This window comes from Camellia sinensis, chromosome 1 (assembly GCF_055761805.1).
Source record: "Camellia sinensis isolate YWXY chromosome 1, ASM5576180v1, whole genome shotgun sequence".
Classification (NCBI taxonomy): domain Eukaryota; kingdom Viridiplantae; phylum Streptophyta; class Magnoliopsida; order Ericales; family Theaceae; genus Camellia; species Camellia sinensis.
In genome coordinates this window covers 239,980,278-239,997,097 of record NC_138961.1, presented here as the reverse complement: position 1 = coordinate 239,997,097, position 16,820 = coordinate 239,980,278, and the positions used below count along the sequence as shown (strand labels likewise).

Sequence of the window (16,820 nt, the reverse complement as noted above, 5' to 3'; positions counted from 1 at the left end):
AGTCTGAGATGACGGCTATGCTTACAAAACAGTTTAAAAAATTTTTGAAAAAGAAGCCGAATTTCAGAGCCCCTATTTCAAAAGATAAGAGTAATGACAAAACCAAAAATGTTCCACCAAAATTTGCTCAAACTACTGAAAAAAAGATTGTTAGGGGACCAGGGGTCAAGTGTTATGAGTGTCAAGGCTTTGGTCACATTGCCCTTGAATGCCCTTCGAAAAAGAATCGAAAGAAAGTCTACACTGTAACTTGGGATGATGAAAGCGGGTCGGAGCAAGAACCCGAAGAACCTGAATCTGGAGAAGACGGGGATAGTGCTTTTATGGCTTTTTGGTCCACTTTCACTCAAACTCTTCCAAAGCCAGCGGAGTTAGCTCGTGGTCAGAACTTGCATCATGCTCCTACTTTTGATGGGAGTAACTACCTGTTTTGGAAAATCAGAATGAGGGCTTTTCTGAGAGCCTTTGATCCAGAAGGCTGGCAGGCCATTGAAGAAGATACAGAAAGTGTTGACAGTCCGAGCAATCTGAGAGCCCTTAGCACTATTCGTAGAGCAATTTCTGCTGAAGAACAGCAACGGGTTGTTCGTTGCACAAAGGCTAAAGAGGCATGGGAAATTTTGAGCCAATTCCATGAAAGAGGAAACTCACATTCACCACCATCCAGCGACTTTTCAGTCTTAGTTGCAAGATTGGAGGAGGCAAAGGAGAATGAAGAGCAAAAAGAGGATGATGAGACATCTGAGGATAATGAGGAGATCAATGGCGATGAACTACAACAAGCCTACGAAAAGCTGTACGAGGAATCTTTGAATTTATCCAAACTCAACGACAGACTCTCTCTCAAGCTCAAGACATGTGAGAGTGAGAATGTCAGGCTGAAAGAAGAACTTGTAGCAGCAAAGCAGAATATTGTCAAGATCTCGAGTGACAGGCAAGACTTATGTGGAAAATTACTATCCTCTGAAACTGAAAGGAATGAACTTCTGAAGGTGTATTCCACATTTGAAGAAAAGCTTGAAAGTCTTGAGCTGTCACAAGCCAGATTGGAAGAGATAATCTGTCAAAAGGATGAAGAGCTTCGGGTTGCTAGAACCACTATTGCCATGTGGAACAAAGGTTCAAAATCCTTAGAAGACATCCTCGGGTCTCAACAAATGGGTTGCGACAAAAGCGGGTTAGGCTATGATGCAACAGCACACAAGGGACAGGCCTCTACTTCACATGACAAGAAGACTCAAGCAAAGGGAAAATTGAAGGTAGACCAGGCTGATCTCTCTCTCCGTCTACCGAAAGCTGGTAAAATCAACAAAAAGGAGGTAAAACCAGTTTTTATTTGTCATCACTGTGGTAGGTATGGCCACATTCGTCCTTACTGTTTTGAACTCTTTGGTAAGGTGTCTCAAAAGGGTAGAAATTCTAATACTTTTTGGGTTAGGAGACAACCTTACATGTCTAGGCTGAACACCAAGACTAAAAAGGTTTGGATTAGAAAAGAGGATTTGACTTGTTTTGTTGCTCACACTGCTCTAAAAGCACGTGATTCACACATGTGGTATCTTGATAGTGGGTGTTCTCGCCATATGTCCGGTAACAAATCCTACTTCACCTCCCTTGACAAATATGAAGGAGGAATTGTTACCTTTGGAGACGGTGGCACTTCGAGAGTCATTGGTAAGGGCTCTATAAGTGTTGCTGGTCTTCCCAAGCTAGATAATGTTTTATTAGTTGATGGTCTTAAAGCAAATCTTTTAAGCATTAGTCAAATGTGTGATTCCCATCATGAAGTATTGTTTTCTAAAAATAAATGTGAAATTTTGGATAAAAAAGGAAATACTGTCTTACATGGGGTTCGCACATCTGATAACTGCTATGGGATTGTTACAACTAATGATCTCACTTGTCACTCTGCCATCATTAGTAACATTGATTTGTGGCATCAAAGATTAGGTCACATGAATTTCAATGACCTAACTAAGATTGCCAACAAAGAGCTTGTGAGGGGAATACCTAAACTAGGTAAGACTTTGAGCCATGTGTGTGGACCATGTCAGCTTGGAAAGCAAACCCGTGCTCCTCATAAAAAAGTGAACAGCTTTACAACCAAACGTCCTCTTGAATTAGTTCACATGGATTTAATGGGTCCTACTCGCACTGAAAGCATCGGAGGTAAAAGATACATTTTTTTAACTGTTGATGATTTTACTCGATTTTCGTGGGTAAATTTTTTAAGAGAAAAATCTGATACGTTTGATGCTTTCCAGGCCTTAGTCCCTAAAATCCAAAATGAACAGGGTGTTTCCATTGGGCGTATCATAAGAATCCGAACTGATCATGGTCGTGAATTTGAAAATAGTTCGTTTTCGGATTTTTGTGATATGCATGGAATCAAGCATGAATTTTCTGCTCCTATTACTCCACAACAAAATGGAGTTGTTGAGAGGAAGAACAGGGTTGTTCAAGAAATGGCTAGGGTCATGCTCCTTAGTAAGAAACTTCCTCCTAAGTTTTGGGCTGAAGCCTTAAATACTGCTGTTTATGTCATAAATCGCGTGTACTTAAGGCCCGGCACTTTACAAACTCCATATGAATTGTGGAAGGGGTTGAAACCTAATGTAAAATACTTCAAAACTTTTGGGAGTAAGTGTTACATCTTCAAAGATAGAGAGCCTTTGGGCAAATTTGACTCCCGAAGTGATGAAGGTATTTTTCTAGGGTATTCAACCACTAGTAGGGCATTTAGAGTCTATAACCTGCGAACTTCATCTTTAATGGAATCTATAAATGTGGTTATAGATGACACAGGTGCACCTACTCCAGCAACAAATGAGGATGATAATGATGAGTCTCCAATCATGGACACGGAATCACAAAATCAAGGAGAAGGTGTGGACCCATCACAAGAAATGGTTACAGAACCATCTTCACAGGTAAGGTCAAGTCCAAAGAGTGCTCCAAGGGACATAACTCCTGTTGCCCCGGTCACTGCGAGTCCTGAGCTTAAACCATCAGCTAGGGTGAAACTAAATCATCCAGCTCAACAGGTGATTGGAAGTGTCTCGGATCGAATGAAAACCCGAAGACAGATTCGGGATGAGGTATCACATATGTGTTATGTTTCTTTAATTGAACCTAAAAATTTTAAAGAGGCCTTGCTAGATGATAGTTGGGTCAATGCTATGCATGAAGAATTAGGTCAATTTGAACGTAACAAAGTTTGGACTCTAGTTCCCAGACCTAGAGACATGAATGTGATAGGTACCAAGTGGATCTTTAAAAATAAATCTGATGAGAATGGTACAGTTGTTAGGAACAAAGCTAGGTTGGTTGCTCAAGGCTACACACAAGTAGAGGGTGTTGACTATGATGAGACGTTTGCCCCAGTTGCACGTCTCGAATCTATTCGTATTTTGCTTGGTGTTGCATGTTTTCTTGGCTTTAAATTGTTTCAAATGGATGTGAAAAGTGCCTTTTTGAATGGATACTTGAGAGAAGAGGCATATGTTGAGCAACCAAAAGGGTTTGAGGACCCTAAATGTCCCAATCATGTCTACAAGTTAGACAAGGCTTTGTATGGGTTGAAACAAGCCCCTCGAGCTTGGTATGATAGACTTACTACATTTCTTCTTGACAATGATTTTCAAAGGGGTAGTGTGGATAAGACCTTGTTTGTGAAACATACTAAGTCTCATATTCTTGTTGCTCAGATTTATGTTGATGATATTGTGTTTGGATCCACTGCTGAACATCTTGTGAAATATTTTTCTGATTGTATGACACATGAGTTTGAGATGAGCATGATGGGAGAGTTGTCTTATTTTTTGGGTCTTCAGATTAAACAGTCTTCTTCAGGTATATTTGTGTCTCAGTCTAAGTATGCGAGAAATCTTGTGTCTAAGTTTGGTCTTGAGTCTTCCAAGCATGCACGCACTCCCATGAGCACCAGTCTTCACCTCTCCAAAGATTCCTCTGGTATTGATGTTGATCCTACCCTTTATAGGAGTATGATAGGGAGTCTTTTGTATCTTACAGCCAGTCGTCCTGATATTTCTTTCAGTGTCGGTGTCTGTGCTCGTTACCAAGCCAGTCCTAAAGAGTCTCACCTTCTTGCGGTAAAACGCATCATCAAGTATGTTAATGGGACTTTGGGGTATGGGGTTTGGTTTTCCACTGACACTACAGCCGAAATTACTGGTTTTTCTGATGCCGACTGGGCAGGATGTGCTGATGATAGGAAAAGTACATCCGGGGGGTGTTTTTACCTTGGGAATAATCTGGTTTCTTGGCATAGTAAAAAGCAGAATGCCATCTCTCTTTCCACTGCTGAGGCTGAGTACATTGCTGCAGGGAGTTGTTGTGCTCAAATGTTGTGGATGAAGCAAATGCTTCACGATTATGGGATAGAACAGAACACTCTTACTCTTTTCTGTGATAACACAAGTGCCATAAACATTTCAAAAAATCCTGTCCAACACTCTCGCACCAAACACATTGACATTCGTCATCATTTTATTCGAGAGTTAGTGGAAGAGGGCCTTGTTGTTATTGAGCATATTCCCACTGAGCATCAAAAAGCTGATATTTTTACAAAACCCCTTGATCTTCTTCGGTTTGAGTTCCTTAGAAAGACCTTGGGTGTCATGCTCGATCACTAGAGTGTTACCTGTTTCTTGAGTAGGTGTAATTGTTTGTGCCTTATGAATGCTTGGATGTGATAATCTCATTATCATTGATTTCTGTTTACTTGCATCCAATTTTTATATACTACTCATGCTGCTTACAAGATCTCTTTGTTCATTGGTCATAGCTCATTTTGAATGCCCATGCTCATTAACCTCATGATCTCATTCTGTACACTTCCTTGAGATTAATTGTTGCAGGGGTTTCCGCACATGTGATCAAAGTTCTCTATGGACCACTAACAGTGTTTCTTGTACTTTTACTGTGGAATTGACCGATACTAGCATATCATGGGTGATGTTGAGTCTCTTAACCATCCACCATCTGTTTTCACTTCCACGGTTTCTCCCTCAGTTCCTTGAAGTCCGGGCATTAGGAAAAGGCTACCTCAGAGGCACCAACCAGGCCATCCTTTATGATTTCATTCTTCTCTGGTTTGGTTTCCATACTCTTGAGAGTGAAAGCCACCAGTGAGTGCCTACAAGAGAAAAAAAAAAAAAAAAAAAAAAAAAAAAAAAAAAAAAAAAAAAAAAAAACAAAAGGGGTTTGTTTTTGTTTTGTTACGCTCGAGCGGCTTGTCTTACGCTCGAGCGTGGTTTTCACTCTTGCAGCAGTTTGTTCGTGTTTTGACAGTTCTGAGAGATGGTATTTTGAGCTCGAGCGGACTTTTTCACGCTCGAGCGTGCGTCTGCTTGCAGTATTGTACGCTCGAGCGGTACTAAGTACGCTCGAGCGGACCTGTTTCATACTTAACTCCCTCTCTTGACTCTTCGAGGTATTTTTTTTCTCTTCCTGTTTCATTCTCTCGATCTAGGGTTGGTCGTGTGGCTGCATTGTGGTCGATTCTCCTCCCATTCATCATCTTTTCCATTGATTTGCTCGTTGGTAAGTTTTATCCTCTCTTTTTTTCCCGTTTTCTTGTTCTATTTAATTCGATTGATTGTTGGGTTTATAGCTTTGTGGGGTGTTGTGTGTCGTGTCTGTGGTTCTCTCTCTCATTTTTTTTCCTTTGTCTCTTTGTCTGTTTTTTTTTTGTTTGTGTTTTTTGTTCTTGTGTTGTGTCTGTGGGATTTTGAAGATATCTGTGTTCCTCCTTTACTGGGCTGTTGAGGTATCTTTGTGTGGGTCTCAATTTGGGCTTAGATACATTGCTGTGATTTTCTCATGATTCATACTTATTCTGTGTAATTTCTCTCACATTTTGTGTATTAATTATGAGTTCTTCAATACCATGCTTTCATGCCCTGTTTTTTTTGTTATGCCCTGTTTTTGATTTGATTCTTGCACTAATGTTGTGTTTTGGTTTGTTTTGGTTTGGGTTGGGTTTTGGGTTTGCTGCTTTGTTGGGTGTCTTAGTGTCTTCTTCAGTATGTCTGCTCCTGCCCCAAAACGCCGAAAGGCCACCGTTTCACGCCCTACCTTTAACCCTGAGAGGTTTCAGTCAGCCTCTCAATCCAAGTCATTCCATAAATCGTTTGTCACTCGAACCGTTCATTTAGAACGTAATGTTCAGCCCGATACTTTTGAGTCCATCAAAATTCGTCCTTTGTTCGACCCTCTAGGAGGTGACCGTGTTTTATTATTCTCGGGGCGTCAGAATCTCGATTGGGTTCGAGAATTCTACTGTAATATGGAGGGTATTAGGGATTATGAGCCTTCTTTCACCACTTGGGTTAGGTCCAAATCCATTTCTGTCACCCCTGCTTTGATTCGCCACCTACTTCAGATTGAGCAGGGTTCTCCCCAATACTATCCATTTCCTGTACCGGATCGTCCGACTTGTGACTTTGATGAGGTGTCTTTGGAACTTTGTGGTGTTGCCCGTCATTGGCCTAAAGGCGGTTTGATTAAACAGTTTGAACTTCTTCCGGAGTTCCGACTGCTTAATTTGATTGTCTGCGCCAACATCCTTGTCACCACACATTCTTCCGAGGTCAAACAAGACCAAGGCTTCATTCTGTCCTGTATTGCCAATCATCGCTCTATTGATCTTGCCTCTCTTCTTGTCACCAAAATGATCAGTGCTCATGGCCATTCCAAGCTTGGCCTTCCTTACGGTTGCTTGATCAACCGACTTTTGTCTGACCTTGGGGCTCCTACCCTCGATGATGATGAGTTTGCCTCTCCCTCTCGCCCTTTCACTAAGAAAACTGTCTCGCAGAGTCGGGCTCATGTTAAGGGGGAGTCCTCTAGGGCTGGTCCTTCTACAGGTACCGCTGCTGGTCTTGCTGAGGAGGCTGAATATGATGCTGCTGCTGCCGGGGGTGAGGAGAATCCTACTCCACCTGTTCCATCTAGCTCGTTTCCTGATCAGCTTCGCCATTTTGAGGAGGCCATGACTCGGCGGTTAGACTTTCTTGATGCTCGCTTTGACGCCTTTGATGGTCGTCTTGGTCAGCTGGAGCAGACTGCTGCTCACAATACTTCGCAGCTGGATCACATCATTTCCTTACTGACGCTTCAGCCGCCCCCTCCTCCCTCTGGTGCTTGATTTGTTGCTTTTTTCATTCCCGGTCAAAAAGGGGGAGAGTTTGGATCCATATCTGCTGCTATCTGCTGCTGCTGCTGGATATTTGCTGACCCATGGATATTGTTGATATATTGGTATATTTTGTTGATGGTTCTTGGATATTGTTGATATATTTTGTTTCGTTTTGTCTTTTGGTTATGATACATGGATATTTTTTGATATTTTGTTCCGTTGGTTCTATTGAATGGATACATTTTGTTATATTCTTATATAGTTCCACAAGTTTTGGTTTTTCTGGTATGTTGCTCGTTTTTTCACAGGTGATTGGTGGATGATGAATTGACTTGATGGATCGATATATGGCAAGATTGGAAAGTTTGTTTGTTCATAGATTTGTTTTGAGTGTGTTAGTATTAGTTTTTGAATCTTGTCTAGTGCTTGTGTTTAAGGATTTTTGTTTAGAGAAGTTTTGTCCGGGAATTGACAAAGGGGGAGATTGTTAGGTCCCTGTGTTGTCAAATCCGGAGACAAAATCTTGTGTTAATTTAAAAAACTATGTTTTTCTGTTTTTCTGTTTTTGTACTGTCCGCTCGAGCGGAGACTCCTGAGCTCGAGCGTAGAATAGCAGGTCACAGTAGTTTGACAGGACAAGCACAGATACTGGTGGGTGTGATTTTCCGCTCGAGCGGAAACTCCTACGCTCGAGCGCAGCTCTGTTTCTTCGTATGCAGTTTTTGTTCAGTCCGCTCGAGCGGGCTATGTTGAGCTCGAGCGGAGATCGCGGTTTCAGATTCTTATTTAAAGCTGCTAACGTTGTTTTGTTGGACACGTTTTTCCTAGATCTGATCAAAACAAACTAGGGTTGAGTTTAAAGTCTTCTTGGGAGATTTTTGAGAGTATTTTCTTGATGTCTTGAGAAGAGTTCTTCACTCAGGATCTAAAATACATACATCAAGGAGTTGGTTTCTTTATATTCAAGAGAGAGTTCTCTTCGGTGGATTCCGAAGATTCTAGCATATAGTTTCGAAAGGTGTTTGATTCTATATGTGGGTGAGGTTGTGGAATCAACTTCAAGATTGATCAGTTCCGAGATGAAGTCGTGAAAAAGAGTTACAGAAGATTCGGAGACAGATTGACTAAGTTGGGTAATTTGTAAGCTATCTTTGTAATCTTTTTACTTCAGTAGTGGATTGATTTATGGCGTTTCGCCCGTGGTTTTTTAATCACAGTTGGAGGTGTCCAATTGTGGTTTTTTCCATGTAAAAATCTTTTGTGTCGATTTATTATTTAATCTGACAAAACAAACAATCTAAATCACTTTCGTAAGTGCTTGTTGATTTAGATTGTGTGTTTTGGATTTTTGGGATTTGGAATATTTTAATCTTGATCTAATCACGAATCACTTAGATTTTCAGATAGACTGCATTGTTCCTATCAGAAGCTTCCCTTGGTTTATCTTGGGTCAATATAGACTGCAGTGTTGTTGATTGAGGTTTGCTAGTGTTTGTTGCTGTTTGTAAGGGTGCAGGTTTCTTTGTCCAACCTATAATAGATCAGGTCTTTATTAATGGGTTTTGTTACTCCTTGTCCAACTTACAATAGAGCTGGTGTCTTGGCTGAAAGGGCATGGGGTATTTTTTGTGTTGCTTATCTATTAGAGGGCCTAGGGCAGCAGGGGGCAGTTTATCTGGTGTGTGTTTGCAGGTGTTTTGCTGGTGTATTGGTTATAAGTTGTTGGAGCAGTTTGCTGGTTTTTCTGTGTTTCCTTTTGTTTCTTTATTTTGGATTGGTTTCTTGCTAATCTGTGGGTTTAGTGCTAGTAGATGATTTTGCTTCCTCCTTGGTGCCAACCTAGTGGGGATTGTGGAGTGTTAGCTATGATATTTTTTGCACTTCCCTCCTTTATTGTTGTATTTTGTTGCTTGTTTTTTGATCATCTCATTAATAAAGTTTCCCTTTTTCTTTACTGTTCAAAAAATATACTTTTAAGGTTCAATTAAGAATAATTACATTCATGCAGTTAGATCAAAAGAATCAAAACTGGTCACCATCCTAAACCTCTTAAAATAAAGATAGAAAGAAAAGTAAACCTGATGACCATGGCACAGCCCAAGCTTGAATTGTCTAATTGTAAGTGTTTTGGTTTCTGGATAACGGGTATCTTCATCATATTCACCGCAAATAACATGCAAGCTAGGGCAAAGGCTCTTCAAGTAATCATGAACTTCCTGCTTATGAAAATATAACAATATTTGATTAGAGAATGGTGCATATGGTTTTAGAAAGAAGCAATGCTAGGTATTATGAAAAGTCTTTCATGAAAATGATCATGAAAGATTTGTGACCTTTGGATTACACTTACAATAAAACACTACACAGTAATCAAGATAATCTAAAAGTCACAAATTTTTCATGATCATTTTCATGAAAAAATTTTCATGATCTCTAACATTTCTCTTTAGAAAGACAGGAAGAAATATTGTAGTATTGTGTGCCCAATCAGATCAACAACATAACCAATATGTAATATTACGTCTAAATTGACAAAAAAAAAAAAAAAAAAACCTTCAATTTTATTTTATTATTTTTTTTAAAAAGTAATTTTACAATCACTAGATTAGGGTGTGTGAATAATGCGATTTAACCTTTATGATGTAATATTACCGGAAGCCTATGCATTGTTCGACTATGACTAGATTACCATTAACTTAAAATTCCAAGACAACAAAGTAGATGATATCCCAAAGGCAAAATTTCACAAAAAACATACTTGTAACCATTTAAATTCATTCGAAAAGAAATTAAATATATTGTCCAAAATAAATTTATATAGAAAATGACCAAACAGCCCTTCAGTAAACCAAAAACATTTCCATCTCTTAAATTTTACTTCATATACAGGCCTAGAGATTATATTGAAATCAAAACAAGACTGATCAAAAGCATCAGGTGTTGCGCATATAATTTGTTGACCAATTTCCAACGTCATTATGTATATGACAAGGAAGCACCATTACTCCAAGCAGATTAAATTAATAAAATTAACATAAAGGAAATCAGTTAGTAACCCAGAAAAGAAAAGAAAAGAAAAATATAAGAAAACAGAATTACTTTGATACAAAGATTGCCAGTGCAAATGATATGCTGAATCTTGCCAGGAGCAAGCATGGATTTGGACTTAGGAGGCAAATTTGGTGCCCTGTGTGGGATGTGAAGATCCCCAATTGCCAACACTAACACCATTCTCAGATTTTACTAAACCAACCCAATTCCTCAAATTGCATCACTCATCACAATCTGCAACATTTTTCATAAACACTTCATATATAAGCACATGTATCGTCAAACAACATATATGGTTTAACATCTTTTACGCCGTGTTTCGTTAGGGATTTAGGAATGGATTTAGAAAGGGAGAGGGAAAAAGTGTGTAAAATGTAAGTATATTTTATTCACATTTTACCTACTTTTTTCATTTCTCTTTCCAAATCCATTCTCAAATCCTCCAACCCAACCAAACACAGCAACGGTTCAAAAAAATATATATATATATATATGTATATATCTATGTTTGATTTCCGTTTTGGAATATTTACCAATAAATCTCATCTCACAAAAAAGTACTCCAATTAGTCTTAAGTTTTTTCTATTTTTCTGTTAAATCCTATTAGTGGAGAGTTTGTTTTCGTGTGGTCCTATTTTTGATTTGGGTAGTGTTTTGGTAGACAGTTATACGCTTTTATTTATGTGACAGGTATGATGTAATACTTCAATGTGGCAGGTATTAATATGACACTCCAACGATGTGACACTCTAAAAAAAAACTCCTTAGTGTATTTTTTCTAAATGTGACAACGTGGCGTATATGGTGTGACACTCCAAAACTTTTACTTCAAAAAAAATAATAACTGCTTAGTGTACTTTTTTCAAACATGACAACGTGACAAGTATGATGTGACACTTTAAAAAAAATAAAAACTCTTTAGTATACTTTTTTCAAACGTGACAACGTAGCAGGTATGATGTGACAACTCAAAAAAAAAAAAACTCATTAGTGTACTTTTCTCAAACGTGACAATGTGACAAGTTTGATGTGATACTCTAAAAAAAATTAAAAATTCTGTAGTATACTTTTCCCAAACGTGATATGTAACGCCCTAAAATAGTAACATTAAACCCATTAAATAAGACATGCATTGATATACAAAAGTTCCACATTCATTCATTCATGAGAGTTTCATTACATAAGTATTACATGTTAACAACAAAAGCAAAATGCCCTACGGGCTTACAGCTTTCCAAGTTAACACTTGGTTACAACAAAAGAGTACTAACTCATACACCTTAAGCCCTTGGCTTGAATTTACATGTAATACATCAAAAAGTAAAACGACAAAAGTTGTCCGCCTCATGCCTCCGAAGCTATGTCCTTGGAGGTGGCATGCTTCCTGTACCTGAAAATGATATTCCCATATAGGGTGAGCCACAGCCCAGTAAAAATATACTAAGCCAACCATGAACAATGACTAAAAGATTAGCAATTGATAGATGGTCAACATTGATACATTCACATAAATCACATATTTATGTCATACGACTTATGAGTCCAAGTTACTTTTCATTTTCCCTTTTTCAACGGATAGGCATATAAGCACTACCCACAGTCTCGACAGATATGTATGACAACAATATCCACATTCTCAGATAAGCAAATAAGCTATATCCACATTCTACAACAGATATGTATAACCACAATATCCACAGATAAGCATATAAGCTATATCCACACTTCACAAAGATAAGCATATTAGCTCTATCTTCACTTCTCTAGACAAGCATATGAGCTGTATCTACGGAGTTCATCCCCTATCTTCTCCCAACACTATCCGGTTTAGAGGTACATCCCCCATCTTCCCCTAAACCGCGGAGTACATCCCCCATCTCCTCCTCTACACATAACGTATACAAACACATTGGTTCTATATACATTCACACAATACACACAATTAATGTATTCTATCAACCGTCAAAGTCTATGACACATTCCATTGATTAGTTTCCGTTTGCCTAATCATCACGCATTGTCTACAACAATCACGACTATCCTCCATCGATAGCCCAAAGCAGTTATTTCTAAACAGAAAATAAATGCACAATGGATATTCAATCAACATTTCATTTCCTCATTTCTCACAATTAATTATCCCAATTAATTAAACAATGTAATTAGGTCAATTCCCATAATTAACATTTCAACCCTTAGGTCCCATTTTCATCAATGACTTAACATTTATTCCATTCTCTATGCCAAACATGCATTCAGGCTTATTATGAATAAAACCCCAACTTTTGTAAAATTACACAAAAGCCCCCAAACTTTCACAAAATTACCAAACCAACCCCAACATCTCAAAATGCCAAAATTTAAAGACAAAATCCATAGAGAGGAGTAGGATATCCCTACCTCGAAGTTTGAGCCAAAAAGGAGATGAAGACTCGAAGATCAACGTGCTCCAAATCCCAACTTTTTCAGATTAAATCAAAGCCCTCAACGCCCTCTATCTTTTTAACAAAGACCCTAGGCTAGATTCACACTCTAGGGAGATCAATTCTTAGAGAGAATATCAGTGTAGAGAGAGAGGGTCTCGGATCTAGGGTTTGATCAAAAAAAGAAAGTGAAAAAGTGATGTTCAAAACGCTACTGTCCGCTGATATAAAACACGCTCGCTCGAGCGAAGCCTTGGTCGCTCGAGCGACCAGACACAGAAAACTCTCGCTCGAGCCAAGAAGCTCTCGCTCGAGCCAAAAACTCAAAAGTGCGCTCGAGCGAAAGAATGCTCGCTCGAGCCAACAACTCAAACCTTCAGGTCTGCAACCAGAAGCACGCTCAAGCGACCAACTCCTCGCTCGAGCGAAGAACAAACCAGACCGCTCGAGCCAAGAAAAGCTCGCTTGAGCCAAGAAATGCAACTCTCAGGTCCAGAACCAGGTACAAGCGCTCGCTCGAGCGAAGCCACTCTGGCTCGACCCACCAGACACGAACTCAACTCTCGCTCGAGCGACCAACTCCTCGCTCGAGCGAAGGTCCAAAAATCTAGGCAGCAACACTAGGCTCCCAAACACAACCAACCTGAAACAAACCTGCCCAACACATCCTATAACTCAATATACAAAGTAAAGAGGATGCAAACAAGAGATTAAACAACTACCAACATCCACGGACACAAGTCCGGATCACTGTACAACAAGGGTAAACCCGGGATCGCTATATGATATGTGACACTCCAACAAGACGAGTATAATGTGACACTTTAAAAAAATTAAAAACTCTTGAGTGTATTTTTTTAAATGTGACACTCTAACGTGGCATGTATAATGTGACACTAAAAAACTCTTTAGTGTACTTTTTTCAAATATGGCACTCCAATGTGATGGGTAAATAAGTCATTACACATTTAAAAGGACTAAATGGATCACAAAAAAAAAAATATGGGACTATATGAATTACAAATCCAAAATATGGAACTTATTGGTCAATCTCCCTTCAATTTTCTGAAAATTAAGATTTTTAATTTTCATATTTTTTTTTATTTTCAGTGAATATTTTTTTAATTTTAAGCAATTTTTTATTTTTTTAGATGGACATTACTTAGATGTATCTAAATAGTAAAATATTTGTGAAAAAATATTTTAAAAATTTAATAAATACACAAAAAATATGAAAAATGTACTGAACTTTCCTTTTCTTTTCTTTTTTTTTTTTGTATTTTTTAGTATTTAGTGTATTTTTTAAAGATTTTTTTCACAAATATTATATTTTTTAAGTGTATTTATGTTAGGTGTGTCTAAAATTTTTTAAAAAATTGCTTAAAATATTAAAAAAAATTCATTAAAAAAATTAAAATACAAAAAACACAAAAGTAGAATTTTTTGAAAAATAAAACCAAACAAAGTGTCGATTTTTGAATTGATTTCTCCAATCACTTACCTCCGGATATACAGAAAATTTGGACCAATTTGTTAGTTTTTGGAATGGCAAAAAGATATTTTCACAGCTCACGGATCGTTACAACACTCGGAATCGTTAATTTATCGTTAAGGTCTACATTCGAAGTAGGGGTGAAAGAATAACCGGAAGGACCAACCAAACTGACCGAACCGAACGGTTTTCGGTCGATGTTTTAAGTTTTCAATCGTTCGGTTCGGTTCAGTTTATGTTTTTCTGTACATTCGGTTCGGTTTACGATTTTTGGTTTTTTGAATCAAACCGCACCGCACCGCACCGAACCGAACCGAACCGAACCGAACCGAACCAAACCGAACCGACTTATATAATATTAATAGGCCCAAAATGTGAGGCCCCAAACCTATGTAGGAATTACATGGCCTAAGCCCAAATTTTATGCAAAATGGATAGAAATATAGGCCCAAAATGTGAGGCCCAACTAGGAAAAAAAAAGGCCAAAAAACCAAAAAAATCGCACCGCACCGTAATAAACCGAACCGCACTCGTTTATGTCATTTTTCTGGGCGGTTCGGTTCACAAATATGAAAAACCGAAATGATCGGTTCGGTGCAAAACTAGTGAAAAAACCGATTGAATCGAACCGATTTCACCCCAAATTCGAAGTAAAATTGCATATATATGTATGTATATATACATTCAACACATTAAAATAAAATTACCAGCAAAAGAAATTCAATTAAGTGAAGAGTTTACGAAAATAAAAATAAATCATTGCACTTACCTTACCTTCAAAATCCCCTAACCTATCATCGAAGACGAGTTTTGACCTTAAGCTACGCAACTAGCCGTGGATTCGCGTTAAAAAAAGGGCAGAAGATTACAAATAATTAAAAAAAAAAGAGGGTAAATTACACTTTTCTTAAATTTTTTTAAAAAATATAATAAATTTCACAAATTTGACATTGAATTTTTTTTAAAATTTTAATTCATATAACGTTTATTAATTTTTTTTTATCATAAATCCGTTAGTCGTATAAAAAAAATAATATTATCATTTATTTAGATTGAAATATACATTTTATCTTGTGTATCTTTATATTTTTATACTATTTGTATTAATTTTGGCCTGTAAATCTTACTAGAAAGCAGTTAGTGTAATTATGCAAAAATTATAAAAAATATTATATTTTCTTCAAATCTCAAAAAAATTACATAATTTAAACTTAAAAAAAAGACTTTCAACAAAATAAATAACGTTATGATAAATAACCTTATGAATCATGATTTTTTTTTTTTAAAACAACGATCAACTCGAAGTATTCCCCGGTTGATTACCCGGTCAATTTTGTGTGGGTTTTCGGTGAAATTTTTAAGTATTTTTGCATAGAAGAATGAAAAAGATGTGGTTTTCAATGACAGCAAAAGGATAAAAGAGAACGAGTAAAGAGGAAAAGGAGTAAAAAAAATAAAAATAATACTATATGTACTAATTAATATACACACTAATGTACTAATAGATGTGACATCGTTTGTATGGTTTTGGATATTTATAACTTGTATAATAAATGTGGTCAATAATAATATCATAACACTAGTTAGTACAGTAATTTGTATACAAATTGATGTATGTAGCTGAGAGGGTAATTTTTGGGAAAAATTGGGCCGAGCTGCGAGTTGGGCTTTGAGGCCCAAAACGCGAAGGACTGAGTAAAAAAGGCCGTAAAGGATACTCCGGCCCAGGAGAGCAAGGTTACTCCGGCAACGTTACTCCGGCCAAGGAGGTGTGATTGCTCCGGCTCAAGCAGAGATAGTTGCGTCGGCCCAAGGAAGAGTAAAGCTACTCCGGTCCGGAGGCAACTCGGAGTTAGGCCGGTCCCAGAGTTAGTCCGGTCGCTGTATGTTCTGTGAAGGCCGGTTTCGGAATTAGTCCGGTCGTGACTTACAATGGTTAGATCGGTCAGAACTTGTTACTTGGAAGTTTGATCTAAGCACACCAAGGTTGAACTGGGCAGCCGAAGTAAGGAGTTAGAGGAGAAGACCGAGCTAAGGATAGTTCGGCCCTCTGTGGCTCGGTATAGCCAATTTTACTTCGGTCAAGTGGAAGTTCGGCCATAAAGAAAACCATCCCACTTGGTTTAAGCAGTGGGGGAGGGTGTAAAAGGATAAGCATTATCCTTAGGAGAATGAATCCTAGGAGGACTCTGCATGGAGAAGTACAAGTCCTACTAGGATTGTGCCACGGGAAACTTATAAAAGCTCACAAGCATCACCTTGGAGGAGGTAATTGAACACAATACTTTTTGAGAACATAAATCTTTGTCTATTTGTCAAGCTTTCTGACTTAGGCATCGGAGAGGTTTCCGGCACACACTCGCCGACTAGCTCACGTTTGTGTTTTCAGGTGACAAAGCGACGTCATACGGAGGAACGTGGACTTGGTCAACAGGATTATACGAGGAGAATTGATGTATGTAGCACTATCGAAAAAAAACTATTTTAATAAATTCAACCTTTTGTTATTTTCTTAAAAAACGCTATTATATTAGTAATTAATTTATTAAAGTATAGGGGTTAGCCCCCAAATTTTTGAATTATATGGAACAATTTTTAGAAGTAATTGTTCAAAATTTACGTCAAGTAATAGATAAAAAAAATAATAATTATTAAAATATCATGTTTATTCTTTTTTAAAATGACAGTAGA

The 16,820-nt window shown here is 37.9% G+C and overlaps 1 protein-coding gene across 1 annotated transcript in view; it reads right to left on the bottom strand.

Annotated features, from left to right (window-relative positions):
• Positions 1 to 10,436, bottom strand: part of LOC145790725 (vacuolar protein sorting-associated protein 29-like) — a 29,590-nt gene extending 19,154 nt beyond the window's left edge. Inside the window, 2 exon segments of the mRNA XM_082869227.1 lie at positions 9,241 to 9,378; positions 10,262 to 10,436. Of these exon segments, the coding sequence (XP_082725353.1) occupies positions 9,241 to 9,378; positions 10,262 to 10,393 (270 nt within the window). The 5' untranslated portion in view covers positions 10,394 to 10,436.
• Between the last annotated feature and the right edge of the window lie 6,384 nt (positions 10,437 to 16,820).